Source organism: Vulpes vulpes, chromosome 14 (assembly GCF_048418805.1).
Source record: "Vulpes vulpes isolate BD-2025 chromosome 14, VulVul3, whole genome shotgun sequence".
NCBI lineage: Eukaryota > Metazoa > Chordata > Mammalia > Carnivora > Canidae > Vulpes > Vulpes vulpes.
In genome coordinates this window covers 30,985,256-31,009,239 of record NC_132793.1, presented here as the reverse complement: position 1 = coordinate 31,009,239, position 23,984 = coordinate 30,985,256, and the positions used below count along the sequence as shown (strand labels likewise).

General features: G+C 44.9%; 1 protein-coding gene across 26 annotated transcripts in view; it reads left to right on the top strand.

Annotated features, from left to right (window-relative positions):
* SLC23A2 (solute carrier family 23 member 2) overlaps positions 1–23,524 on the top strand; it is a 135,197-nt gene extending 111,673 nt beyond the window's left edge. For all 26 annotated transcript variants that reach the window (XM_072736326.1, XM_072736310.1, XM_072736307.1 and 23 more), the window contains 8 exons: positions 1,293–1,413; positions 2,182–2,338; positions 6,084–6,231; positions 7,370–7,475; positions 13,136–13,265; positions 14,140–14,277; positions 16,969–17,064; positions 18,842–23,524. In XM_072736326.1, the coding sequence (XP_072592427.1) occupies positions 1,293–1,413; positions 2,182–2,338; positions 6,084–6,231; positions 7,370–7,475; positions 13,136–13,265; positions 14,140–14,277; positions 16,969–17,064; positions 18,842–19,074 (1,129 nt within the window). In that variant the 3' untranslated portion in view covers positions 19,075–23,524. The remainder of the gene's footprint in view (positions 1–1,292; positions 1,414–2,181; positions 2,339–6,083; positions 6,232–7,369; positions 7,476–13,135; positions 13,266–14,139; positions 14,278–16,968; positions 17,065–18,841) is intronic.
* Positions 23,525–23,984: the final 460 nt, after the last annotated feature.

The window sequence follows — 23,984 nt, the reverse complement described above, 5'->3', positions numbered from 1 at the left end:
TCAGTGACTTTGTGTTTGGGCTGAGACTCCCATCCCCAGGTGAGCAGAGCACTTGAGTAGGTGGGGAGAGGATGAAGCAGCATAGGCCTATTCTCCACCTGGCTGTAGACCACATGCCTTGTCAGGAATGTGACAGTGAAGCTGCACTTGACCGGCTGTCAGCGAAGCTGATAATTTCATCTCCACAGTTGGAGCTGTGCCCGGGAACAATTAAGCTGAGCTTTGACTGGAACCCATTCTTATGCCAACTCTCCCTCCCTCGGGTTGTAAGTGAAAGAGTGCTTCCCTGTGGGTGATGAAACACATCGTTGTACCTTCATTGTGTCAGCGATGGGAAGCCATCCCACACCTGCCACACTTGGTAGCAGACAGATGAGGACGTGTCAGGTCCTGCTACAGGGGAGTTACCTGACTTCGCTGACTCCCGTGGTCCTCAGTATAGTTGGGTCAGGAGTGTGGGACTCAAGGTAGAGAACCTTCTGAGTCAGCGCCAACATCCCTATCCTTACAGCAATGTGGCAGGGTAGTTCAGAGCCCAGGCTGTCGAGCTAGACCCCCTGGCCCACCTGCCCTGCAAACTCTGGCTGCATGATTTTGGACTACTGGCTTTGGGACATGGATGGTCATAGAAGCCACTCCTGCAGAAGCCTGGGATGATGGGCAGGGCAACCTTCACATAAGGTCTAACACAAGCCTCTCAGGGATGTTATTAATGTTGAATTCTCTACATAGCCTTCTCAAATAGTGAAGCTTTTTGAAAGCAGTTTATGCTTTTGATATGTAAATCAGAAAGTATGGAAAAATAGAAGAAAGTTCTCAAGACGTATTGTCACCTGCAGTCAATTCCTGTGAGCATTTTAGCCCCTATCCTCCTTACCTATTTGCATGCATGCATGCATGTGTGTGCATGCCCATGTAGCAATTGCTTGTTTTGTAGTTAATTCATAGTTGTGATTATAGTATGCATTGTCTTGTATGTGGTATCTTTTTCCCTTATGCAGTGTGTTCATCTCTCATGAGTATGTGCATTCTTTGGGTTTTCTTACTCTGTTAAGGAAAATTTAGCCAAGCATTATATGGCAATTTCACTTAGTATCAAGATATGCTTAGAACTATCTTTCCAAAAATGGCATTTCCAAAACATAGGATTTTCCAAATAACAGTTAAGAGGACTAGCAGCTTTGTAGAGAAATGAACATATATGGTCAGTTTTGTTGTTGAAGCATTGAGTATTATTTTAAAACACAGTCATAGATCCATTAACCTAGTTTATTTTCTCTTTCTCTCATCAGGACAATTTTCCTAGTATTACTATTTTCACAATATGCTAGAAATGTTAAATTTCCTCTCCCAATTTATAAATCCAAGAAAGGATGGACTGCATACAAGTTACAGCTTTTCAAAATGTTCCCTGTGAGTAGTCACTTTTGTTTTTCTGACAATATTGCCTTTGTTTACGTGAAAGGAAGTTTTAAGCAGATCTTCCTGGGGGAGCTGTGTCCAAGTGGTGACATCAGGGTACTAATAACAACCAAATTGTCATGGGTTAAGGTTTACCAGTGGTAGAAGATTTTGATTCTGAATTCCTTTCAGGAGTATGAAGGAGGACACTGTTCTTTTTTTTTTTTTTTTTTTTTTTTTTTAGATTGGAGTTCAATTGGCCAACATATAGCATAACACTCAGTGCTCATCCCATCAAGTGCCCCCACTCAGTGCCTGTCATGCAGTCACCCCAACCTCCCTCCCACATCCCTTTCTGCTACCTCTTGTTCATTTCCCAGAGTTAGGAGTCTCTCATGTTCAGTCATCCTCACTGATTTTTCCCACTCATTTTCTCTCCTTTCCCCTTTATTCCCTTTCACTATTTTTTATAGATGACACTGTTCTTGAGGCAGAGGGAGATCTGTGTTCTCATGGCTTCTGCAAGCGCATCATCCATTATTATTTTCTAGCCTGGCTGGGGATTAAATAACTTTACCTACATAAAACTGCTCTCTCTAAATGCGATTCCACTCAAAGAATAGGCTCTTAGCAGAATCTGTAAAGTGTTTTTTTTCCTGCAAAGTACTGTGAGTGGTGGAAGTTCTGGGGTATGATACTCAGAGCATAGGAAGGGGTGTGTTTTGCTAGCATCCACCACCTCTTTTGGCCTCATGGAGCTTTTCCCTTTGACCACTTTAGATCATCCTGGCCATCCTTGTGTCCTGGCTGCTGTGCTTCATCTTCACAGTGACAGATGTCTTCCCTCCTGACAGTACAAAGTATGGCTTCTACGCTCGAACAGACGCCAGGCAGGGCGTGCTCCTGGTAGCCCCGTGGTTTAAGGTCCCGTACCCGTGTAAGTATTCTGATGGCCAGAGGAAGAGGGGTCAGGACCTCACAGGAGCCCCATTTAGAGGAGCTGGAAGGTGACAAAAGATTCTGCAGCTTGAAAAGCCTTCTTTGTCCTAGAATGTCCCTTGAAGGTCTTACCATTTGAAGGGTTTGACAGCGGAAAAGGGGAAGGGCCCTGTCCTCAGAGGGCTGTCCTTAATGCTCAGAGACTAGCAAGTTCCTCTCTTAGATTAATTGGTTCTTTTGGTTCTACTGGGATGAAATCCTGGATAAGGAGTCTCTTGCCAGGGTTGAGGAGGGCAAGTATAGAGCTGCCTAGTACCTAAGCCGCCCACACTGAAAACAGGCTTGAGTGAGAGGGACCCGAAGATTAGCAAACTGACTGCTCAAGAATGATGGGATTTGTGTAATCTTTTAATGGGTAGCTATAATCTTTGTTTTTTATTTGGTCCCAGCTGTCAGAAGTAAACTAATACTCACCAATAGGTGGAAGATGGCTCTTAAGTTATAATTTAAGTGTTGGGTAACTCTTGGCAAGGTGTGTGGGGTGAGGGGTGCAGGCCCAAGCTGAGGTTATCACTTGGATTTACAAGTGATACTTTCTAGGCCCCAACCCCAAAAGTGACTTGAGTGAATCCAGTGGTTATTCATGCTTGGTTGTTCTTTTGTAAAGACACCATTTCTGGCACTTGGACCTTTTAATCAGAACCAAAACCTGGCTTTGGTCGGGTGGTGCTGATTAATTCTCCTGCTGCAACCACATCTTCACATTTTATGATAGTAAGGAGAAAAAGCTGAAAAAGCTGAGAATATTAAGATTGGGTCAAAGAAAACTGTTCTGAGCATGTTAAATGACCGTGATGTTGGTAGTTGTTCCTTCTATCATTGACATGTTTATACTTTAAAAAGCTTACTGTTTATAAAATAATGTTCTCGTCAGATCCTTTGGTCTAAGCATGTATTTATGTACACCTGTCCCTTTTCCCAAAAAAAGAATAAATGCATGGATTGTAAACAGACATATAATCTGAGATAAAATGAGATTAAATCAGTTGACCAGGCAGTTAAGGGGAGGTGTGGGAGAGCAGGTAGGAGGAAGCCCCATGGCACCTGCTGGGAGGGCTTCTCTGCTGTGCAGGCCGGTCCCAAGATGAACACAAATGAGGAACACAGGAAGAGTAGCTGTGCATGTGCTGGGAGACCAGAGATCTCCCGGGGCTCTCCCAAGCCCATGCATGAGGAGATGTGAGCGAGTGGACCAGGCACTTGGCGCCAGGATGGCAGCCATTCTGTCAGCCCTTAACTGCCATGAGCTGCTATATTGCCACAGTTTCCCAGACAGAAAGGCGCCTCCGGAGACCCAAGAGGGCGCATTCTCTGACAGTTTGGCTTAATCTGGAGACAGGTTTTCAGATGTCTGTGGCATCTTGGTCCTTAGTCTTTTGTATGATAAAAATTGTTAAAATACACATTTGAAGGCCCAAGATGTCAACAGTGCTGAGGCTGAGAAACTGCTGTAAAGTAACAATGTAAGTTAGGTGTTCTAGTTAAAAGGGGAAATGAAATAAGACAAAAGGCTGGAAGCCAGCAGGATTTATGCGCGTGCACGCGCACACACAGGCATGCAGGTAGCTGACTCTTGAACAGATGGGTGGTCGGGTGGGGAGGTGGTGCACCCCACCCCACAACTGAAAATCCGCATATAACTTCCTTCTCCCCAACTTCACTACTGAGAGTCTACTTTTGATCAGAAGCCTTACGAATAACATCAGCAGTCAATTAACACATTTTGTATGTTACATGTTTTATATACTGTATTCTTACAAAAAAGTAAGCTAGAGAAAAGAAAATGTTATTAAGAAAATCATAAGGGAGAGAAAATACATTTATACCACTGTACTGCATCTATTTGGAAAAACGTGCAAATAACTGAACTGGTACAGTTCAAACCTGTGTTGTTCAAAGGTCAGCTGTAGATAGAAACGATCTGAAGGAAGAGGGATCAAAAATGTAGAAGAGTACAATTTAAAATCTTGAAGTAGGGCAGCCCGGGTGGCTCAGCGGTTTAGCGCCACCTTTGGCCCAGGGTGTGATCCTGGAGACCCTGGATTGAGTCCCACGTCGGGCTCCCTGCGTGGAGCCTGCTTCTCCCTCTGCCTGTGTCTCTGCCTCTGTCTCTGTCTCTCTCGCTCACTCGCTGTCTCTCATGAATAAATAAATAAAATCTTAAAAAAAATAAAATCTTGAAGTAAAATAAAATAAAATCTTGAAGTAGATGGAGTAAAGATTTTAAAAATCAAAGTTAAGGGCTACAGGAAAAAGGGAAAAAATAAAACAGGAGACTAAGAAAATAAAAGGCAGTTTCTGAAGAAACAATAAATAGCAAAATAAGTATCCCTCCACCACCACCGCCGCCAACCAGCCAAATCAAGACACTAAAATGAAACCATAATGCTATGTCAGTAACAAGGTAACTCTATAAAAGATTATTTAGGAAATATGAAGACGATATATGAATATAAATATAAAGAAAATATAAAATGTTGCTGGATAAAGAAAAATATGCTCCTAACCCACCTGGGAATGCTGTGGTGACCAAGCACCCCTGTCTGCTCCCAGGCAGAAGCAGTTCTGCCCTCACACACTCCCAGGCTTGTCCTGTACACCTTACTTCATGTGTCTTCTTTCTCTTCCCAAACCCTGCATGTGGCTGCTCCTGTTACCTACGAAGACACCTACCTAGCTCCCACCCAGGTCCCCTGGTGTAGCTTGTGTGGCTTGCCCAGCCTCTCCTAAACCTGCCTTCTCCACGCTGTTCTCATCTTCTACTGATCACCAGCCTAGTCCTGTGCACCCTCCTGAGTCTCTCTGGACCAGAACGGAGCCTCTTCCTAACTTATCCTTGTGACCAGTGTGGGTTGCCTTCATTTAAAGTCTGTTGTGTTCTTCTAGATCTTTTGGTGTCCTGATCCCCAACTACTGCTGGCCTCTGTGCAAGATCATTTAACACATCTTTATTTGTCACTATGCTTTCTACTTAGTCACTGTGTGGTAGCTAATGGGTCAAGGAAAGAAGGCACATTATCAAAGAAGTCTCTTCTTTCTAACACTAAAAGTGCCTCATGCTATTTTTTATTAAATAACATCCATGGCCTTCAATGTCCAGACAGCTATTTAAAAAAAAAAGTGACCTAGGGACTTCTCTTTGCTTTCTTAAAGGAACCTATGTAATTTTCCATAACATGGTTTACTTAAAAATAGTGCTGATTTTACATAAGAGGGTTGTCTGTATCTTGTGGTTATGGAATGCTTTACTGCTGGAATTTAATTTTAGCTGGTGACTTTCACTGTTTTTTCATTTAATGCCACTCCCTGGGCAAGATCACCATTATTTTGTGCCATGCTTTGTGCAGCAGGGTTAAAAAAATCCTTCTGATACAAATATCCCATCCAAATAGGAATTTCTATCCCAGCAGTCTGTGTTAAATTGTAATTTAGTAGACCCCAAGCATGGCTTTAAAGCAGGAAGAGAAACACCCTCTTCTGACCACTTTTTTAATAAAGATGGGGAACAGACCAGTCCTGGTTATGGCCACCTTCATCCAACTCAGGAACTATCCCCAGGCATCTGTTGCACTGATGAGTGACATTTAAAAGAAGATTTTCCCTGAGCCTCAGAGTCTGAGTGCGTCATGTATTACTGTCTGATGTCCTGATTACTTTCGCCTGCCCTCTTTTGCCTTCCCTAGTTCAGTGGGGACTGCCCACCGTCACCGCAGCTGGTGTCATCGGCATGCTCAGCGCAGTTGTCGCCAGTATCATTGAGTCCATTGGGGACTATTATGCCTGTGCAAGGCTGTCCTGTGCCCCGCCGCCTCCCATCCACGCAATAAACAGGTACGTTCCTCAGAAAATGGAGTTCTTTCTTAGGCCCAATGCCTCATTACTTGGCTCTGGTCTGGTTAATCTTGGAGAAGAAAGCGAGTTTCAACATGGAAGCAGACAGGCAGCAGGGCTCTTTATTGGTTGTCTGTCTTTGGACAGGTCACTGCTCCCGTGTTGCTCTCATTTTCTCATCTGTAACATGGAGCGCACCTCCCACCCTCCTTCTGCCTTGACAGGCCTGTAAGATGCTCTCTGAGACCACGAAAACAGATGCAAGACACTGCCCTTCTTCTTTGCTTGGTTTGGGGTCGTGGATGGATGTCCCCTTTGATTTCTTGTCGTCTTTACTGTTCTTAGGGGTAAATGCTGTGTCATCTATTCACAGTTAAAATTCATATAGAGAAAGAGACAAGAAAAGCAGGAATAGGTAAAGTCTGCAGAAGCTACAGACTCATGGGCTGTGGGGTTTATCTTCTCAACACACCTGGTCTTCAGTTTCTGGATGCTGAGAGTGAATTGGACCTTGTGGAGGCCACAGAGAAGAGCGCAGATCAGCCCCCTTTGCTCAGCCAGCTGCTGCCCTTCTGGAAGGGATTGTGTGTGATGAGCTCCAGTGGGCTGGTGTCTTAGCATGTCTTGCTTTGGTTCTATTAGTGTTCACACTCCTGGTTTTTACAGCTTTCTCTAATGGGTGTTGCATATGATTGAGTTACTTATATATTGATCCTTTAAAAAAGCTCCAGTTTTGACCAAATTACAAAGCATTTCCTTCCTGATGAAACTATGTATTAATAGTAAAGGAATCAGATCAGCAGACAGCACATATTTGTCTTAGATCCCAACAAATGGCTCTGATTTCTGGCTGAAAGCCTTTAATTTGGAATGATTTTTTAAACACCTTTGTCTAATGTGTGGTTCACAGAAGTGCTTCTCACAGTTGAATGAGCATGAGGGATCCTGTTAAAATGCAGGTTCTATTTCAGCAGGTCTGGGGTGGGGCCCGAGACTATGCATTTCTAACCCTTCCCAGGAGTGTGGAGTCTCCCTGGCGGTGCATGGCACCTTTGGGCTGCGGCCACTTAGAGCATATTTTAGAGTGTTTCCCCCATTGAATGAATGTTTCTCTTTCCCCCATTCCTTTACATTTTAGGGGGATTTTCGTGGAGGGTCTCTCCTGTGTTCTCGATGGCATATTTGGTACTGGGAATGGCTCTACTTCATCCAGTCCTAACATTGGAGTTTTGGGAATTACTAAGGTACAGATATTTTTCTCATTAAATGGTTGGGCCTCTAAGTGTTGATCCCATTTTATCAATTGGTCTAACCACTTGTGAATTCTAAAAGGAAGGCTTCTGATTCTGAGATCATCTTCCCCCTCCATCTCCTTTTTCTCATTGATGGGTTTCTGGAATGCTGATGGGGAGATTTCCCTCCCGTGGCTGCCTGGATAGCTTCACTGCTTCATAGGCATTCCACAAATACTTAATAAGCACCAACCCTGTGCCAGGCTACTGTTCTAGGCACTTGGGATACATCAGTGAATAAAACTAAATTCCTGCTGTTGGAATTTATATTCTAGACAGAGGAGGACAAACAGTAAGCATAATAAATGTGAGAAAAACACAGGGCAGGAGGGGGTATCTAGAATAAGAGCTAGTAAGGTGTGAAATAGGATCAGGCTAAGCCACCCTGAGATGACCTTGTGCAAGGACATGAACAAGGCAGGTGGAGGGAGCTGTTCAGGCCAAGGACATAGCCAGTGTGAAGTTCTATCATGAAGATGTGTTGGGAGAGCAGGCCCGCATGCTGCCCATCAGCAAGGAGGCCAGTGGGGCAGGAGCAAAGTGTGGGGTGGGGGGACGTCCTTCAGGTAACTGAGGACCAGGTTACACTGACCCCATAAGCTGCCAGAGATAGAGGGAATGGGGATCCTCCAGGCTGTGGCTCCATGATGTTTTTTGTTTTGTTTTGTTTTGTTTTAGAGAGCATGTACACTTGCACACATGCACACACAAGTTGGTGGGGAGAAGCAGAGGGAGAGAGTGCATTTTAAGCAGGCTTTGTGCCCAGCACTGAGCCTGACATGGGGCTCCATCTCACCCTGAAATCATGACCTGAGCCTAACTGATTGAGCCACCCAGGTGTCCCTTCATCAGGGTATATTTTTAAGACTCATTTTAGCTGTTAATGAGAGTGGACCTTGGGGTCGGGGGAGGAGGTGGAAACGGGAGCAGAAGACAGCTCTAGTTTTAGATGTGAGATGATCCCGCTCCTTACAGGGAAACATCAATCTTTTTTTTTTTTGAAACATCAATCTTACAGTAAATGTGGTTTTCAAAGCAGCAGAGGCCTTCTCCTTCAGACAAAATCCTGTGCGGAGTTTTAGTGGATTTGACAAGCCACGGTGAATTACCCAGGTTGAGTAGGACCTGGATTCAGAGTCCTACCTACCAGGCTCCCACCACTTTCTAAACAGGCATGTGACCTGGGGTGGCCACACCCCACAGTCCAGCTTCTCTAAGGAACCTGCTCCTAGGCCTTCCAAAGTTGTTACTGAACTCTAGATCCCAATTGCCTTGGACCAGAGCACACTCTCTGCCAAGCTGGAAGGTGCTCCCCACCCCACCCCACCCCCGCCCCTGTTGCTGTACTCTGGGTAACTAGAGACACAGACTCTGCTTGCCATCTGGCATGGTCAGCTTGCGCCATAGGTCTCCTTCACCTGAGCCCTGTATCTTGAGAACTTAAGGGTGAGCTGCAGCCTTCTAGAGCTATGGGACTTCTGTAAAATTAGAAATACCCCTTCCACATCCCCCCAACCCCACTCTCTGCAAAACTCTATAACCAGATAAAAAGAAACTAGAGACTTAAGTTTGGTTAATCTTGACTGTGAATCCAGGTGAAAAGGGAGCGCAGTGCATACCTGACACGTTCATTTCCCTGAAAGTTGGGGCTGTCACAGAGCCCAGCATCCGGTACATACAGCCCTGCCTGGTGCTTCCGAGGGCCCTCACATGGTGTGTCCTCCAGTATCAGTGCTGGGTCCTATCACTGCCCACTGGGAGAAGCAGATGCCGAGCACACAGAGCTAAGGACTATGCCTCTTTAGCCAGTTTGCTGTCATGACCCTGTGGACAGATCTATAACTAATATGAAATACCATCATAGTAAAAGTGTTGTGGACAGAGGGACTCTTAGAGGAAAACAGTTTAACAAGCCAGCTCCTTTTCTGCACCCCTTTAAAACTGATCATCACATCACTTAACCAGGGTCACTAGGGAGTAGGTGGTTTCGCTCATGGAGGTTCCATTCTGAAATGCCACTGAGGTGGTTTGGGGAATAATAATCTTTATTACGAATTGAATGGTGCCAGTTTATTCTGAAAAGGCAACCTGTCAGCACTTTTTAATGAGCTAATTGATCTTTCCTCTGAACTCCTTTGGATTACTATCTTGAGGCAAAGGTGGCATCCATTCAGGGGCCTGGAATTGGTTTTCATTGCCCTGACTCACAGGAGGATATAATTGAGCCATCTACATAGCTGCCTTGGGGTGGGATGTGGGACTTAAAGCACAAATTTCTTTTTGGTCCCAGCCCTGTGGCCACTGGAAGGAGCCTATCCAGGAGAAAGGAGGCAGGAGTTGGAGGCTGTATTCTGACCCTCAACCAGTGGAAGGACTTGGAACTAGTCACTTTTCTGAGCAGAACTCTCAGCTCTGAAATCCGACGGTCTAAGACCTGGGTCTGTGCCGTCCAATTTGATAGTAGCTGCATGTGGCTCTTTTAAGTTTGTTAGTTAAAATGAAAAAATAAGTTCCTTTGTCGCACTAGCCACATTTCAAGGGCTCAGTAGTCAGATGTGGCTAGTGACTGTCAATGGGCAGCACAGATACAGGAGACTTCCATCCTTGTAGAAAGTTGTACAGGACAGCACTGGTCTGGGACATTGTGTCATTCCAGGGCCTGTAGAAAGAAGGTGATCTTTGGTTCTTCCCAAGGATCTGCCTCCATTTCTGGCAGCTCCAGTGCTTGTTACTCTTTATCGGGGTCTGACCTTTTCTATACCTGGAGATTGTTTCCTATTTGATCAGGAGTTGAGGCTGCCAGCTACCCTGTTGTGTGTTTGGAAGCCCTCAGGTGGGATTCCATGTGCAGGACTTCTTTTCTAAGTGTGTTCCAGGGTCTGTCCCACAAGGAGGGATGGCATAATGGGGTGGGGGAGGTGGCTTTTTGGAATTCCAGCCCTGGTGCCCTAACCCTCTCCCAGTCTGACTGTGGACAGGTTACATTACCTCTCTGAGTCTTTATAAAGACAGCTTGCCAGACATTGAAATTAATAAATTGATGTAATGCACTTAGCAGAATCTGGTATGTAGATACAGAGTAAGCACTAGGTAGCGTCCCTGCTTGACAGCCCTCAGTTTATTTCTAGGGACAATACCCACCACTTCCCCTGACAGTGCAGTCTCTTCAGAGAAGGGTCATTTTTCCTCTGCTGCATTCCACACTCTTGAAGACTTCAGAAAGTCAGAAATGCGATGTGTCAGGTTTTTGGTGGCCCTGGAAGCAGGGGCAGAGTTCGAGAAGGAGGCCAGAACAGAGGCAGGGAAGAGACTCTAGAAAGTGGGCAGCAGGAGAGGAGGGGCAAAGGCTCCACCCACGTAAGCACTGGGAGGACAAGGATTAGGGCTGTGTTTCTGGTGTTTCAAACAGAAATGGAGAAGAGGTACTCAGTTAATAGTCCTCGACCTGAAGAATGGCTTAGTTGCTGCTTGTTTGGTTGTTTTGAGCATCTAAGGCAGATCAGCCTTCCACACATCATCTGCATATAAGCTTTATTGTTTCAAGCATCCCTGGGGCCAGCCTTGCCTTCCCCCTTGCACATCTAATCTCCTGGGACGTGGGCTTTGCACAGATGGTTCCCTGTGCCTGGACACTCTTCTTCCAGGGAACGCTTACTTATCCCTCCAGATCAGCTCTGTGGGACTATCCCCACCTCCTCAGAGCTCTTCCTCGTGCTGGGTGCCCACACGCCCTAACAGTTACAGCAGTACAGTGATTGGATCAGGAGGTTGTGGCTTACTCATCTTTGTGTTCCCTTCCCCCTCCAGTCTCACAAGTGCTAGTCACAGAGTAGGTTCCTAAAAATGTTTGCTGAAAATGGCAGGCTTCCTTATCACGTAAGGCAACCCAGCAGAAATCGTCTTTGCTCCATTCTCCAGTTTGTGTACCCATTTTCACTGCTTCCCTGCACTTGATATGTGGGGGTTAAGGTGGATTGTAATAGCAAGCCTGGGCTTCAGGGTCAGCCATCTCTTCGCTGTCTCAGTAAGATTATACTCTGATTCCTAACCAAATGACTTCCGGGTCCTTTGAGATGCTGTTGGAAGCACCAGGCCGCAGGAGCATTCTGCTGTGGTGGACACAGTCTGCATACACCTGTGCTGCTGCTCTGTGTAGGAGCCATAGCTACGTGATCCTGTTGAGCACTTGAAACAACGGCTGGTGCAACTGATGGGCTAAAGCTTAAATTTCATTTCATTTTAATTAAAGTTAAGTAGCCATCTTCTAACTGCAGGTCATAATGAAAGCCGTGTAGGCACTCCCCAGGTGCTTCTGGAAACTCTTCTACTCAGCTTATATCTTCAAGGTATTTTCCTAGAAGAGGCAGCACATAGTAAGGGCCAATGGGGCAGGATTCTTGAGCTTGGTGCCCACTCCACATTCCACTGCCTGGGTGACAGCAGGCTAGACGCAAGTTTCTAGAAGTTGGAGATGAGGTTGAACAGATAAAGATGAGACCACATGGAAAGTATTATCCTGGTTCTACAGAGGCCTAATGTGAGAAAGCAGAGCCTTGGAATCAAGGAAGACTCTTTTTTAAGAAGAGGTAGCATTTGGGTAGTGTTTTGAAGGATGTATCTGGAACCAGCAGAATGGGAGATGTAGGAAAAAATGTTCTGGGTAGACAGGCTCAGGGATGCCTGAGAAGGTTTTATTTCATGAGCACCAGAGGATTTAAGGGGGGCAGAGGGGTACTGACCTCCTAAATCACTGTGTTTGAAAGGTCACTCTACCACAGGACAGAGAGGCAGAGGAAAGGCCTGAGTCAGCAAGCCCAGGTGGAAGACAGTTGTCATAGCCCTATGCTTGCTCCAGGCACTGTTCACACTGTTTTACACTTTGTTTTGTTTAACCCCTAAAGCAAAACCTCATGGTTTATCACCATATAAACAAGAATCCCACCACCCAGAGAGGTCAAGTGACTCATGTGACCACAGTTAGAGTAGGGTGGAGTACAAACCAGGCAGGGGTGCTGAGAATCCACCCTCCTTGGCCTCTTGGCTGTGCCACCTCTCACAGGCAAGACACCCTAGGAGAGGAGGTTCCAGAAATATTTGGGACTCTTGTCTGATTCAGGGTGTGGGGAAGATGGGAGATGAAAGTGAATTGTTTTGGGGTAGGTTAACTTGGTAAAAGGTGACTCCAAGAGCCTAGAAGAAAAACACAGATGAAGCAGGGTTTTGATGTTAGAAGGTCATCCCCACTGCTGATACTTAAGGGAACTCAAAACTCTGGACTCGAGAGTTGGAGCAAGACCATGCCGAATTGACATCACCCAGGGCATCGAGAAGCAGAGGCTGAGCCCTGGTGCTGACTTCCTCAAAGGAGGAAGGGACGGGATGAGAAAGAGGAGAGGTGGTGGGAATCTCTTTCCTCTGGCTGTCTTTATAGTAATTGTACCCCAAGATCAGTCCTCAATTGTATAATGAGACCTCTCTCTTAATTAAAAGTTTTAAGAATAATCTAGATGTTGTCTGGGGCTTTTGTCACATTTGCCTGGGGTTGGGCGTAGCTGGATGAGAATTTGTGCAGAACGAGCAGTAATGGCACCTGCCTTTGGTGTGTCCCACAGGTGGGCAGTCGCCGGGTGATCCAGTACGGCGCAGCCCTCATGCTGGCGCTGGGCATGATTGGGAAGTTCAGCGCCCTCTTCGCCTCCCTCCCGGATCCGGTGCTTGGCGCCCTCTTCTGTACTCTCTTTGGTAAAATCCCATATCCTTGATAGCCTGACCTCTCTCCTTCTCTTCATTTTTGCTAACAAATACCTTCAGTAAGATGGAAGGTGATCATAAATACAAAGGGGATACACCTTCAGAACATAAAAACCCACATCCATCCCTGGGTTGAATTTATGTTAAAAGTAGGACCAAATGTAGGAAACTTGTGCTAGGAAAAATAAGATGACCTTAATCTTTAATTGTTATATCTAACTGATTTAACTTGAATATCTTCTCCCCTGAATCGCCATTTAAAATTGATCATTTTGGGGATCCCTGGGTGGCGCAGCGGTTTGGCACCTGCCTTTGGCCCAGGGCGCGATCCTGGGGACCCGGGATCGAGTCCCACATCGGGCTCCCGGTGCATGGAGCCTGCTTCTCCCTCTGCCTGTGTCTCTGCCTCTCTCTCTCTCTCTGTGACTATCATAAATAAAAAAAATTAAAAAAAAATATTTTAAAATTGATCATTTTTACCCGGAACTTGCCATGCATGATCTTTGTGCCATCCGTGGTGATCAGGGCCCAGATCTTTGGGTGGGTTTCCCAGCTTAACCAAAATGTTTGTGCATAGGTTTTAAGGGGCAGCCGATGTCCTTAGTTGTCTGCTTGGTCTAAAGAAAGTGCAATGTGATATTTGTGTTCTTCTGTAAGCCCATATGATGCTTAGGCTAAGTAAGAGTCATTTGGATCAGAGAGCCAGGTGGTCACATTCTGACCCCATCCTGTCACACTGTTCTGTCTCCCACCTTGCTTCTGGTGAGACAGAGAAGGGACAATGTGGGGAGTCTGTGTGTCTCCTGTATCCATCCATACAGAATAGTGAGCTCAGTGCAACTTGCCATCTGATGTTTCTCTCCAGGAATGATTACAGCTGTTGGACTCTCCAACCTGCAGTTCATCGACTTAAATTCTTCCCGGAATCTCTTTGTGCTTGGATTTTCAATCTTCTTTGGCCTCGTCCTTCCAAGTTACCTCAGACAGAACCCACTTGTCACAGGTAAGGAAAACTGGCCATGAATCTTGGTAATAGTTGGAACCACAGCCACAAGTTTGCAAATAGCCCATCCCCAATTAGAGAGGATTTTGGAACTTCAAGAGTTGTCTCTCTGAACAGCTGTCTACGTATTCGAGACTCACTCTGCGCCGCTTACCTGGAAATCCCTTGAACATCCAGCATGAGCTGGTCTCTGCACATGACATATGCACATTAAGGTCTCTTTATTTCCTGGAACCCTGTCTTTTGAGAGGATACCAGTGTATAAGACCTTTTGATTCCTCAGACTAATGCTTTATGAAAATTTATAGTTTAAGACTCAGCTTCATAGATTTTCAAATACATGTCTTTCTACTGGGATTACAACTACCTTGAATTCAAGATTAACCTTTTTAACACCTTATTATTTTAATAACCTGATGTCATGAAGAATGAACAAAAGGGAACCTTTTTTTTTTTTTTTTTTTTTTTTTTTTGTGGGGAGGGCAGAGGAAGAGAAAGAATCTCAAGCAGACTCCATGCCTAGTGTGGAGCCCAGTGTGGAGCCCAGTGTGGATCTTGCTCTCACAACCGTGAGATCGTGACCTAGGCAGAAATCGAGTTGGATGCTCAACCAGCTGGGACATCAGGTGCCCCCAAGGAGAAACCGTCTTAAGAAATAGCGATTGCTGTTGACATTTTATGCAGAATTGGGGACCATTTGATTTTTTTTTTTTGAGGTAAAATTTATATAATGTGAAATTATTTTAAAGTGAATGGTTCAATGCCATCTTAGTACATTTACAGTGTCTTGTAACCACCACCTGTATTTAGTTTCCAAAACTATCTCCTCACCCCAAAGTAGAATTCCACACCCATTAAGTGGTTAATCCTATTATCTCCCTTCACCCAGCCTCTGGCAACTACCAATTTACTTTCTGTTTCTGTGGATTTACCTATTCTGGATATTTCACAGAAATGAAATCATACAATATGTGATCTCTGGCTTCACATACAATATGTGATCTCTGGCTTCTTTCACTTAGCATAATATTTTTGAGATTTATATAAGAATATTTTATTCTTATTCTTATTTCATTCCTTTTTATGGCTAATAATATTCCATTGTATGTATATACTGTAATCTGCTTATCCATTTGTCCGGTAATGGACATTGGGTTGTTCCTACCCTTTGACAGTTGTGAGCAGTGCTGCTACGAGCATTGTTGTATAAGTACAATCAGTCCTCATTCATGGTAGCTGTGTCCTGGAAAGTCACCGTGAGCATGGAATTAGCAAATCCTGACCCATCCCTTCTAGGGGAACCATAGCCAAGAGCAGTGTATATATAATTCATCTAACACATGTATTTTTCTTCCTGAGGCACAGCACAGTCTTCCTGCACTTAGGAACAGTAGACAGCACTTCAATACAGCACTTGGAGGCCATTTTAAACAATGAAATCACCAACCAAAAACACAGAATTGGGGGAAAAAGTGGTGTTAGACAGCTGCAAGCACACTGGAGATGAGCTATGAGAGCTGAGACAAGAAGGCAGAGTGTAATCTTGTTTGACCTCTGCTGGGAACATACATGTTAGGTGGACCCAAAGTTTATGCTGCTCTGTGAATGACCATGAAAGCCAGGAGTATTCATTTTGGGTTTACAGATAAATTTTAGGGTGTAGGTAAATTCACAAATACAGAAGCTGTCTGCCATAATGAGGATCAGCTGTATTTGTATCTCTGTGCTCAGTTCTCTTGGCTATATACCGAGGAGTAGAATTGCTGGACGGTAGGGTAATTCTAGGTTTTAACTTTTTGAGGAACTGCCAAACTGATTCCCACCAGCTAAGCTCAGGGGCTTCTCTTTCTCCACATTCTTACCAACACTTGTTATTTTCTGTTAAGGATCATGTATTTTAAATATTTTATTTATTTTATTTTAGAGAGAGTGAGCAAGCATGTGTGCACACATGTGTGGAAGGGGGGCAGAGAGAGAGAGAGAGAGAGAGACCAAGACAGAGGCTGACTCCCCGCTGAGCCCAGAGTCCAGCAACAGGGCTTGATCTCAGGATGCTGAGATCATGACCTGAGCTGCAACCAAGAGTTAGATACTCAACCGACTAAGCCACCCAGGCGCTCCTAAGGGTCATATATTTTAAATACAGAAAGTGTGAGAGCTTCTAATAACAGAGATTCTTGCTGCTTTTTTACGTTTTACTGTATCACATTCATGTGAGTTCATTTATATGCATCCAATTGCTCCTGATTAAAAGCAGCTAAGCACAAATCAGTGACCCAGGATTCTGAAACCCTTTATGTGTTTGTAAATACCACCAATATTTTCATTGTATTCTTACTTTGTAATATTTTCAGCCTTACAACAGCCATCTTTTTATTAATTTTTTTCCTTAATATGTAAACCATGTTCCAGTGGCTTCTTAGTTCATTCTAGGGTGAGCTTCACTATTAGGTTTCTCTTCTATGGACCATTGTTGGGAAGTTTTCTTTTAGGGATAACCTCTTGATTATTGTTGAAATTATTTATAGTGGCTTCAAATGTTACTGGCAAAAATGTATCTACTCAGGTACAATAGAAATTTATACTTTCGTCTATAAATTTCACATTAACTGGTAATTGGTGCCCACCCCAGTGCTCCTTCCTAGCCATCCTGGCTGTGGCAGTGACCCTATGGCTGTGTTCTCTTTCTAGGGATAACAGGAATTGATCAGGTGTTGAACGTTCTTCTCACAACTGCTATGTTTGTAGGAGGCTGTGTGGCTTTTATTTTGGATAACACCATCCCAGGTATGTGGTATATATGAAACATGCTTGTTCCATATTTGAGTTATTTGTTTTACAAAATAAATGAGGAAGCAGGCAGAGTGAACCCGTTCAAAAGCCATCGCTGGTTAAAATAGTCTTTTCTGAAGTGGTTAAGATGACACTCCCAGCCTCCTTTTATGAATCAGCTTCTTGCTGATAAACCTAGTGGGGATTTTTTTTCTCCCCACTGAGTTAGGAGAAAGCAGGTAAGGCCCTTGCCCATGGTCAGGTGCCTTGGGCACACTCCAGGCTGCCGCTGCCTGCAGAGCTATGCTTAGTACCTGCAGTGGCTCTCATCAGCTCATTCAGACACTCCTCCCAGCTGGCTGCTCACAGCCTCTAGGATTTCTCCTCCTTCCTGAGGCAGGCCCCTCTACCAACTAAAAGCAAAAGAGAGTGAGTATGGTGGGTACAGGCAGTTGACAGGATCAGTGACTGAGGGATTGATGGAAGCAGGGGTTTCCCATTGCCCGTAACCCCTTCTCCTCAGCTGGGTGCACTGTATGCTAAGTGCTAGGTGATGGGTGAGGCTGTGATGTGGGCCCTGCTTCACAGTCTTCCCAGCTTCCCAGAGTAGCGTGCCAGTACTATTGGAAAGTGCTGCCACAGACACACTGGAAGATTCACCTCCTGTCAAGGAAGGGTGATGCTTGTTTTGAGCTTGAAGGTTTTGTTAAGATTTTTTACCCTTAAAGGCAGCATACCTCCAAAAAGCCTCAATCAAGAGGTTGCTGGGAAATCCAGGGATGAACACATCAGGCAGAAGGAATCACATGCATGAATATGTGGAAGGTGTTAGATTTGTGGACGTCAATAACTAACACACACTTTTAGAGCTAATGGAGAGGCACAGGAGCCAGATATATGGAAATGAAAGTTAGCTTTGTTACAAAAACACTGAGGGAAGGGCATGGTTTAGATGTAAGAAAATAATGATGTTCCTTATACTATACCATGGACTTGAACTCGTTGTCTAGGTTTGGGCAGAGAAGTATGTTGTCCAGTATCACATGTAGCCAAGGGCAGGTGCCAGTCTGCCTCTCTTCACTGGGAAAATTGAGGAAAAAATAATTCAGGGCTCCGATCTTTCTCCCTGACTGCTGTATCAGGGTACAGAGAGGCCTAGAGTGTTAATACCAATGGAAGTTCTTCCTCACAAAAGGAGCATGAGGTGGGGAATACATAGCAAGTGGCACCCCTTTCCATTCCCCTCTCCACACAGATAGAGCAGAGCAGGGCAAAACTTGGTGTGCCTGGATGGGGGATGGTTTGCCCTGACCAATTGTTGAAGGCATTACATATGGTATAATAAAGACCGAATCCCATTTTGCAGAGATCACACTTGCAATTTAGAAGTTTTTTTTGTTTTTTGAGAACGGATTTGGAGAAGGAGATGGTGAGATGGAAGAGCAGGCAGCCAGTTAGGGGACTGTTATGATGACCCCAGAAAGCAAGTCACATGGCATGGGCCAGACCTCAACAGTGACGATTGAGAATATAGGTCACATGGAAGGACAGGAAGGAGGCATAGCCATCTGATCGCCTGAACGGGGAACACAGGGAATGAGGATGGATTAGCCATTCTTAGATTGCTGGCTCAGGCACCTGGATGGCTGAGTGCCATCAGCTCCTCCTCACAGGCTCCTTGCTGTCATCCTGGCAGGTTCCATATACGGAACAGCACGTTGGCCATCTGAACTCTTGGTGGAACTGTCACACTAAACATTCCATTATATTGTTTTGTGCGTGTGTGTATTAGGTACTCCAGAGGAAAGAGGCATCAGGAAATGGAAGAAGGGCGTGGGCAAAGGAAGCAAGTCGCTCGATGGCATGGAATCCTACGATTTGCCATTTGGCATGAACATTATTAAAAAATACAGATGCTTCAGCTATTTACCCATCAGCCCAACCTTTGTGGGCTACACGTGGAAAGGCCTCGGGAAGAGTGCCACCAGCCGGAGTTCAGATGAGGACTCACAGGCCACGGTATAGCTGTAGCTCACCCTGTGGCCCGGCCGCAGTGAGGCATGAATCTGTAGTTCCTTCCTGAATAACAAGCAGTAACATATATGTTTGTATATCTGCATTTACATTCTGCACCCAGAGCTAAGATGATTACAAATAGCTTTTTTGTTGTGGGTGGTGATTGTGTCTAATATCGTGTCTCACCTGTCTCCTTATTTAAGCCCTACCCTTTGCCCTTGAGAGTGTTCATTGAACTTGAAGTTCCTATCCTCATATGGGAGTGGGTGTTTGAAATCCACAGCAGTTCCTTGGTTTGGGTCTCCTTCCACCACCGTGGGCTAGCTTTCCCACAGGCTGCCTCGGTGGCCCAGGGGCTTTCTGTCCTAGAAGCCCCTGGACCTGCCTCTGTTTTATTTGACCTCAGCCTACAACCTGCAGAGACCTCCCTCTAGTCCAGGGGCACCACTATTCACACACTGTCACAGCTGACTGGTCAAATGTGATTCTGTGTTTCCTGATACTCCTGAGGAAGGAAGCTCTTGACCTGGTTGAAAACAGTGAAATGGTTACCCCATGCTTGGGTGAGGTTTGTACAGGTATTCTTAGAATTGAAATATGTTGTTTGAGGGATTGGAGGGGAAGGAACTTACCTTGAAGTCCTATCTGATTCTCAACTGCTCTTTCTTGGTAACACCCTAGCCCACACTGGGCCAGCACATTTCATACTGGCTTCTTTTCACTATAATTGAGACACTCTGACATTTATCACTCTGGGCTGGTGTGATGGGTATAGAGTGCCACACAGGGCACTAAGCAGATGTTTATGGGAGTCTTGACTCTGCTGTCATGTGGATGTCAGTTACTGTTGCGCGTATCTATAAATTACGAGATTTTATTCCTATTTAATGTTATTGACTATAGCAGATTTTTGAAATCAGTGTTTTTCCATGTGACCCTCTTACCTTGCATCCCTGTTACTTATCTCCCACCCCTCACCTCCCATTAAGAAAAGAACCAGCATTTGTAAAGCTGTGGACACCATCAGGGAAGCTTGTCGTCATGGCTTTTGAAGGCCAGTAATCATTATTGTGGTTGTGTTTTGTATTGCTTGATACCATGAAAATGTAAATACTGTAATGCCTAATCTATTTATCAAAACTGACTACTGGACCAGAGCCCAGAAACCATGGGTTAAGTTATACGTGAATTTGTTTTGTGAAGAAGGGAAGCTGGGAGCAGATAATCAACAGAGCAACCATATTGAGTGGTCGGACATCTTGGTAACTTCATCACTGCAGTTGTGAGTGTTTTCTGAACTTAAGACTTAAGGAGACTTTGTGTGGGTTGCCACATTGTGTGTCCACTGGATCTTGATTTTGCAAAGGGGAGGATTAGACCCCCTGGCCAAATGCACCTTTATTAAGTCCTTGCGAGGTGGTGAGAAAAGCAGTTGGCAGGGCCTCTTCTGTTGAGTTCTCGTTAATAACACTAAATCCTTTCTGAAAAAATGACTTCTGTGGAATTTGGTTTGAAATTTTTCAGCCAAAGGAAAACCCTCAAACATGAAGTAGCAACCCAGCCACGTGAGGTGGTGCTTCTTAGGTGGTTTGTTGACCTGGTTGACCCTTGTACGGCCTCGGGTATTCCTATCTCAGACAGCAGGGCATGGTTCTCAGCAGCCTTGTGTCCACTGGGTGCGTTTTCTTGCCCCCATAGCTGGCTCCGCGCCACTGCGTTGGGATATCCTTGGCAGCATTACTGTGTCACTACAGCCTCCCTGACTCCTGGGAATTTTTGGGCTTCGCAGCAGATTGTGGCAGGAACGGTTCAGAGCTACTGCATTGTTTTGGCCAAGATCTAGTTGAAGATTAAGTAAAAAAAATTAGATTCTAAATTACATTTAATTCTGTATGTTGTTTTTAAAAATTTATCTGATGCATCATTAACTTTAGAAGCACACTGGTTAACGACTCTTATCCCTTTAACTTGGTAAGCACTTGATGCCTAAGGCCATCCTGCACCGACCTGCTCTCAGTTTCCATTTGCATTTTTGCTCAGTGTCTTTAATTTTTCTGCTCTGAAAAATGGGGAAGACTGTTAAACATGCCAGAGATTCTAGCTCTCTAGAAGAGCAGAAGGACCAAATATCCAAATAAAAGCATCTGAACCATTGGATAATCTTAACTTTCAGCTGAACGTGACCGGGCATCTTCCCTCCCAGTGAGTGACACTCAGAATATGTGCTTCAAACATCCCTCCTTGGGCTGGGTTGTATTGGGAGATTCCAAATCTGCTGGTCTGGGGGCTGTAAGCTTTTAAATGTGGAGGGAAGCCCTATACCCCCATCTTCTGTTAGAAATGAGGGGTTTGTCCTTCTTGTTCCACTGGGGCCAACTTTAGATCCCCTAAGGTTGGGTGGGGGAAGGGACAGGAGGTGGGGAAGAACGAGGGCAGCTTGACTAGAGTTCTCAATGAGTCTGATACTTTCTGTACAGTGTGAAACTCACCTTAAGTGTTTGGAGTCTCTATGATTTAGACAGTGGTCCTCCTGCTGGCAAATATGTTACAGAATGAGTCAGTAACAAAGAGAAAAATGTATTCATCTGCTCCTTAGGCTTAAGCACAAACCTGAAAAGGAGGTTTCGGGGAATGCAGTGGCAGTGCATAGTCCGTTCCTGTGCACTTCCCACTTATGTTGTTGGCCTGCATTGCTGGGGCTGCATACCCACCATGCTTTGTTTGGCCAAAAGAATGTTTTAAAGTGTTTTGGATATAAATGTCCTTGGGCATGGCATTCAGACTCCAATTTCCGTAGTGAGCACCTACTCACCATCTTTACATTTACCTTGGCGATCTTGATGTGAGAAGTACCAGGTATTTATACGGACAGTAAATGCTGTCTTATCATGGTGGGTGGCAAGGGAGATCCCACCACTGGTTTGAATAAAATACCTAACATGATTGACATAATAATGGGAAATGGCTCCAGTCTTTGTCACATTAGGGAATTAAATTTAGATTCATTCATACCAACCCTTTAAGAGGATTTCAGATGTTAACTTTTAAGTTTCTGGTGATTGGTGAAGGCAAGAGAAGTGGCTTAACCAGGCCAGCTAGAATGAAGCGTCACGAGTCCTGATGGTTTCCCATTTTCATGGTAACAAATTCACACACAGGATTTGCTTTATACTGTAGAATACTGACTTTCATGATGACGACTTGGTTTATGCATGAATATTGCAGTATTTCCATATAGTAAAATAACATTTCTACCCAGGATAATAGTCACAGTTTTCCAGGGAGGGAATGATACAATTTTCATGACAATGTCATGTGATAATAGAATTTCTCCATTGATGAATCTCTAGTACGTGTGTATACTTTATTTACCCATGCGTCTATTTTATCACCATGAGCTAAGTTGGTATTTCTTTAGTTCGCGGCCCTGCTGAAATACTGGTACTGGCAACTTAGACTTGAAGTTGGTAACTATAATCTTCCAATACCGATGCCACAAGAGTGGCCAGGCCAGGTAGAAGGTGAATAATAGGGAGCTGTGGCAGATGTCTCCTTCTGGAACGTGTCTGACAGTGAGCAGCAGTGTCTGCGTAGGCGCCGCGCTCGGGCTGGACCCCGAAGCCACAGCCCCCAGGCACCCTGGCCAGCTGTGGCTGTGCTCTCACTGCCCAAGGGCCTGAAACTTCACTTGGCAGGGCCCACCTCTCAGGGGAGCCGCCCTTTGCCTCTGAGGAGCGCCTGGGGTTTTCACATGCTGTGCGTGTGGTGCTCTGTCCCCTGATGATTCAGACACCCGCCACTTCATCTGCAGTCACATCCCGAGTAGCGCAAGAAGACTGCCCATTGTTGCCGGCATTTGGCCTCAACCAGTGGACATGGAGAGCATGTTAGCGCTGGGCACCCCTCATTCAGCAGCCTCATACACATTCCTGTCCTTTTAGGTTGTTCTTGACTGTGCCTCGTCATCACTCCACAGAAGTCACATCCAGCATCCTTAGACTTGCTGTGTCTATTTCCTGGCACTTAGAGCACCCTCACCAGTGTTGCTGTCTCACTGACCCCTCAATCTAATCCCCTTTTCTGTTCGTTTGTAACAACCTTTGTGGGACACATTAATAAATTTGACTGTTCTCAAAGCAGTGGGGATGCCTATATTTTCCTTGAGTTTTTGTGACTGACTTTGGCTATATATACCTTTCTGGGATTTTTTGTTTTTTATTTTTATTTTGCATACTGAGGGTATTTGGGGGTGGGGTTGTTTTTTGAGATGTGTAATTCTTTTATGGAGTTTTTAAAAAGAATTTTCATATTGTTTTTCTAACATGGCTTCATTAAACGTTTAAGTATTTTAAAAATATGTAATATTTGGACCAGATGTTGTGAATAATAGTAGAGATAAAGCTATTTTATTCTGTATTTTTAAAACCGTTCCGTACAAATAAAAGCTCTCCTGGACCCAGTTCTCCATTCGTGTGCCTCTTCTTTTCCCTGGTCTTTAAAAAATTTGTCATTAATTAAAAGTCATCACCTAGAGGAGGGAAATCAACAAATTAAAAAACTCAATCCAGCAAGCCTCAGATGTTACCATTGTCAGGGTCCTGGAAGACTTGAAAGCAGGAACCAGAGTGTCATCTGTTCCCATGACCAGAGAACCACAGCAGGCTCATTGGGGATTTCCTGAGTGAGCCTTCCATTACAGGATGCGACCTGCCAGGCTGTGGCTGAAATTGTGAAGCTCTTGTTAAGTCGGCGACATCTGGAGGCTGGCTGGTCAGAGAAGCTGTCTGTCCCCACGGTGCAATCAGAGGCTCCCAGAGTATTCAGCCTGACTGAGTATTGATGCTGGGGCAAGAAATGCTGGGTCGTGGGCGCCATAAAGGCCTGGAACTGAGCTTGAGAGCAGCTGGTGACAGCTCATT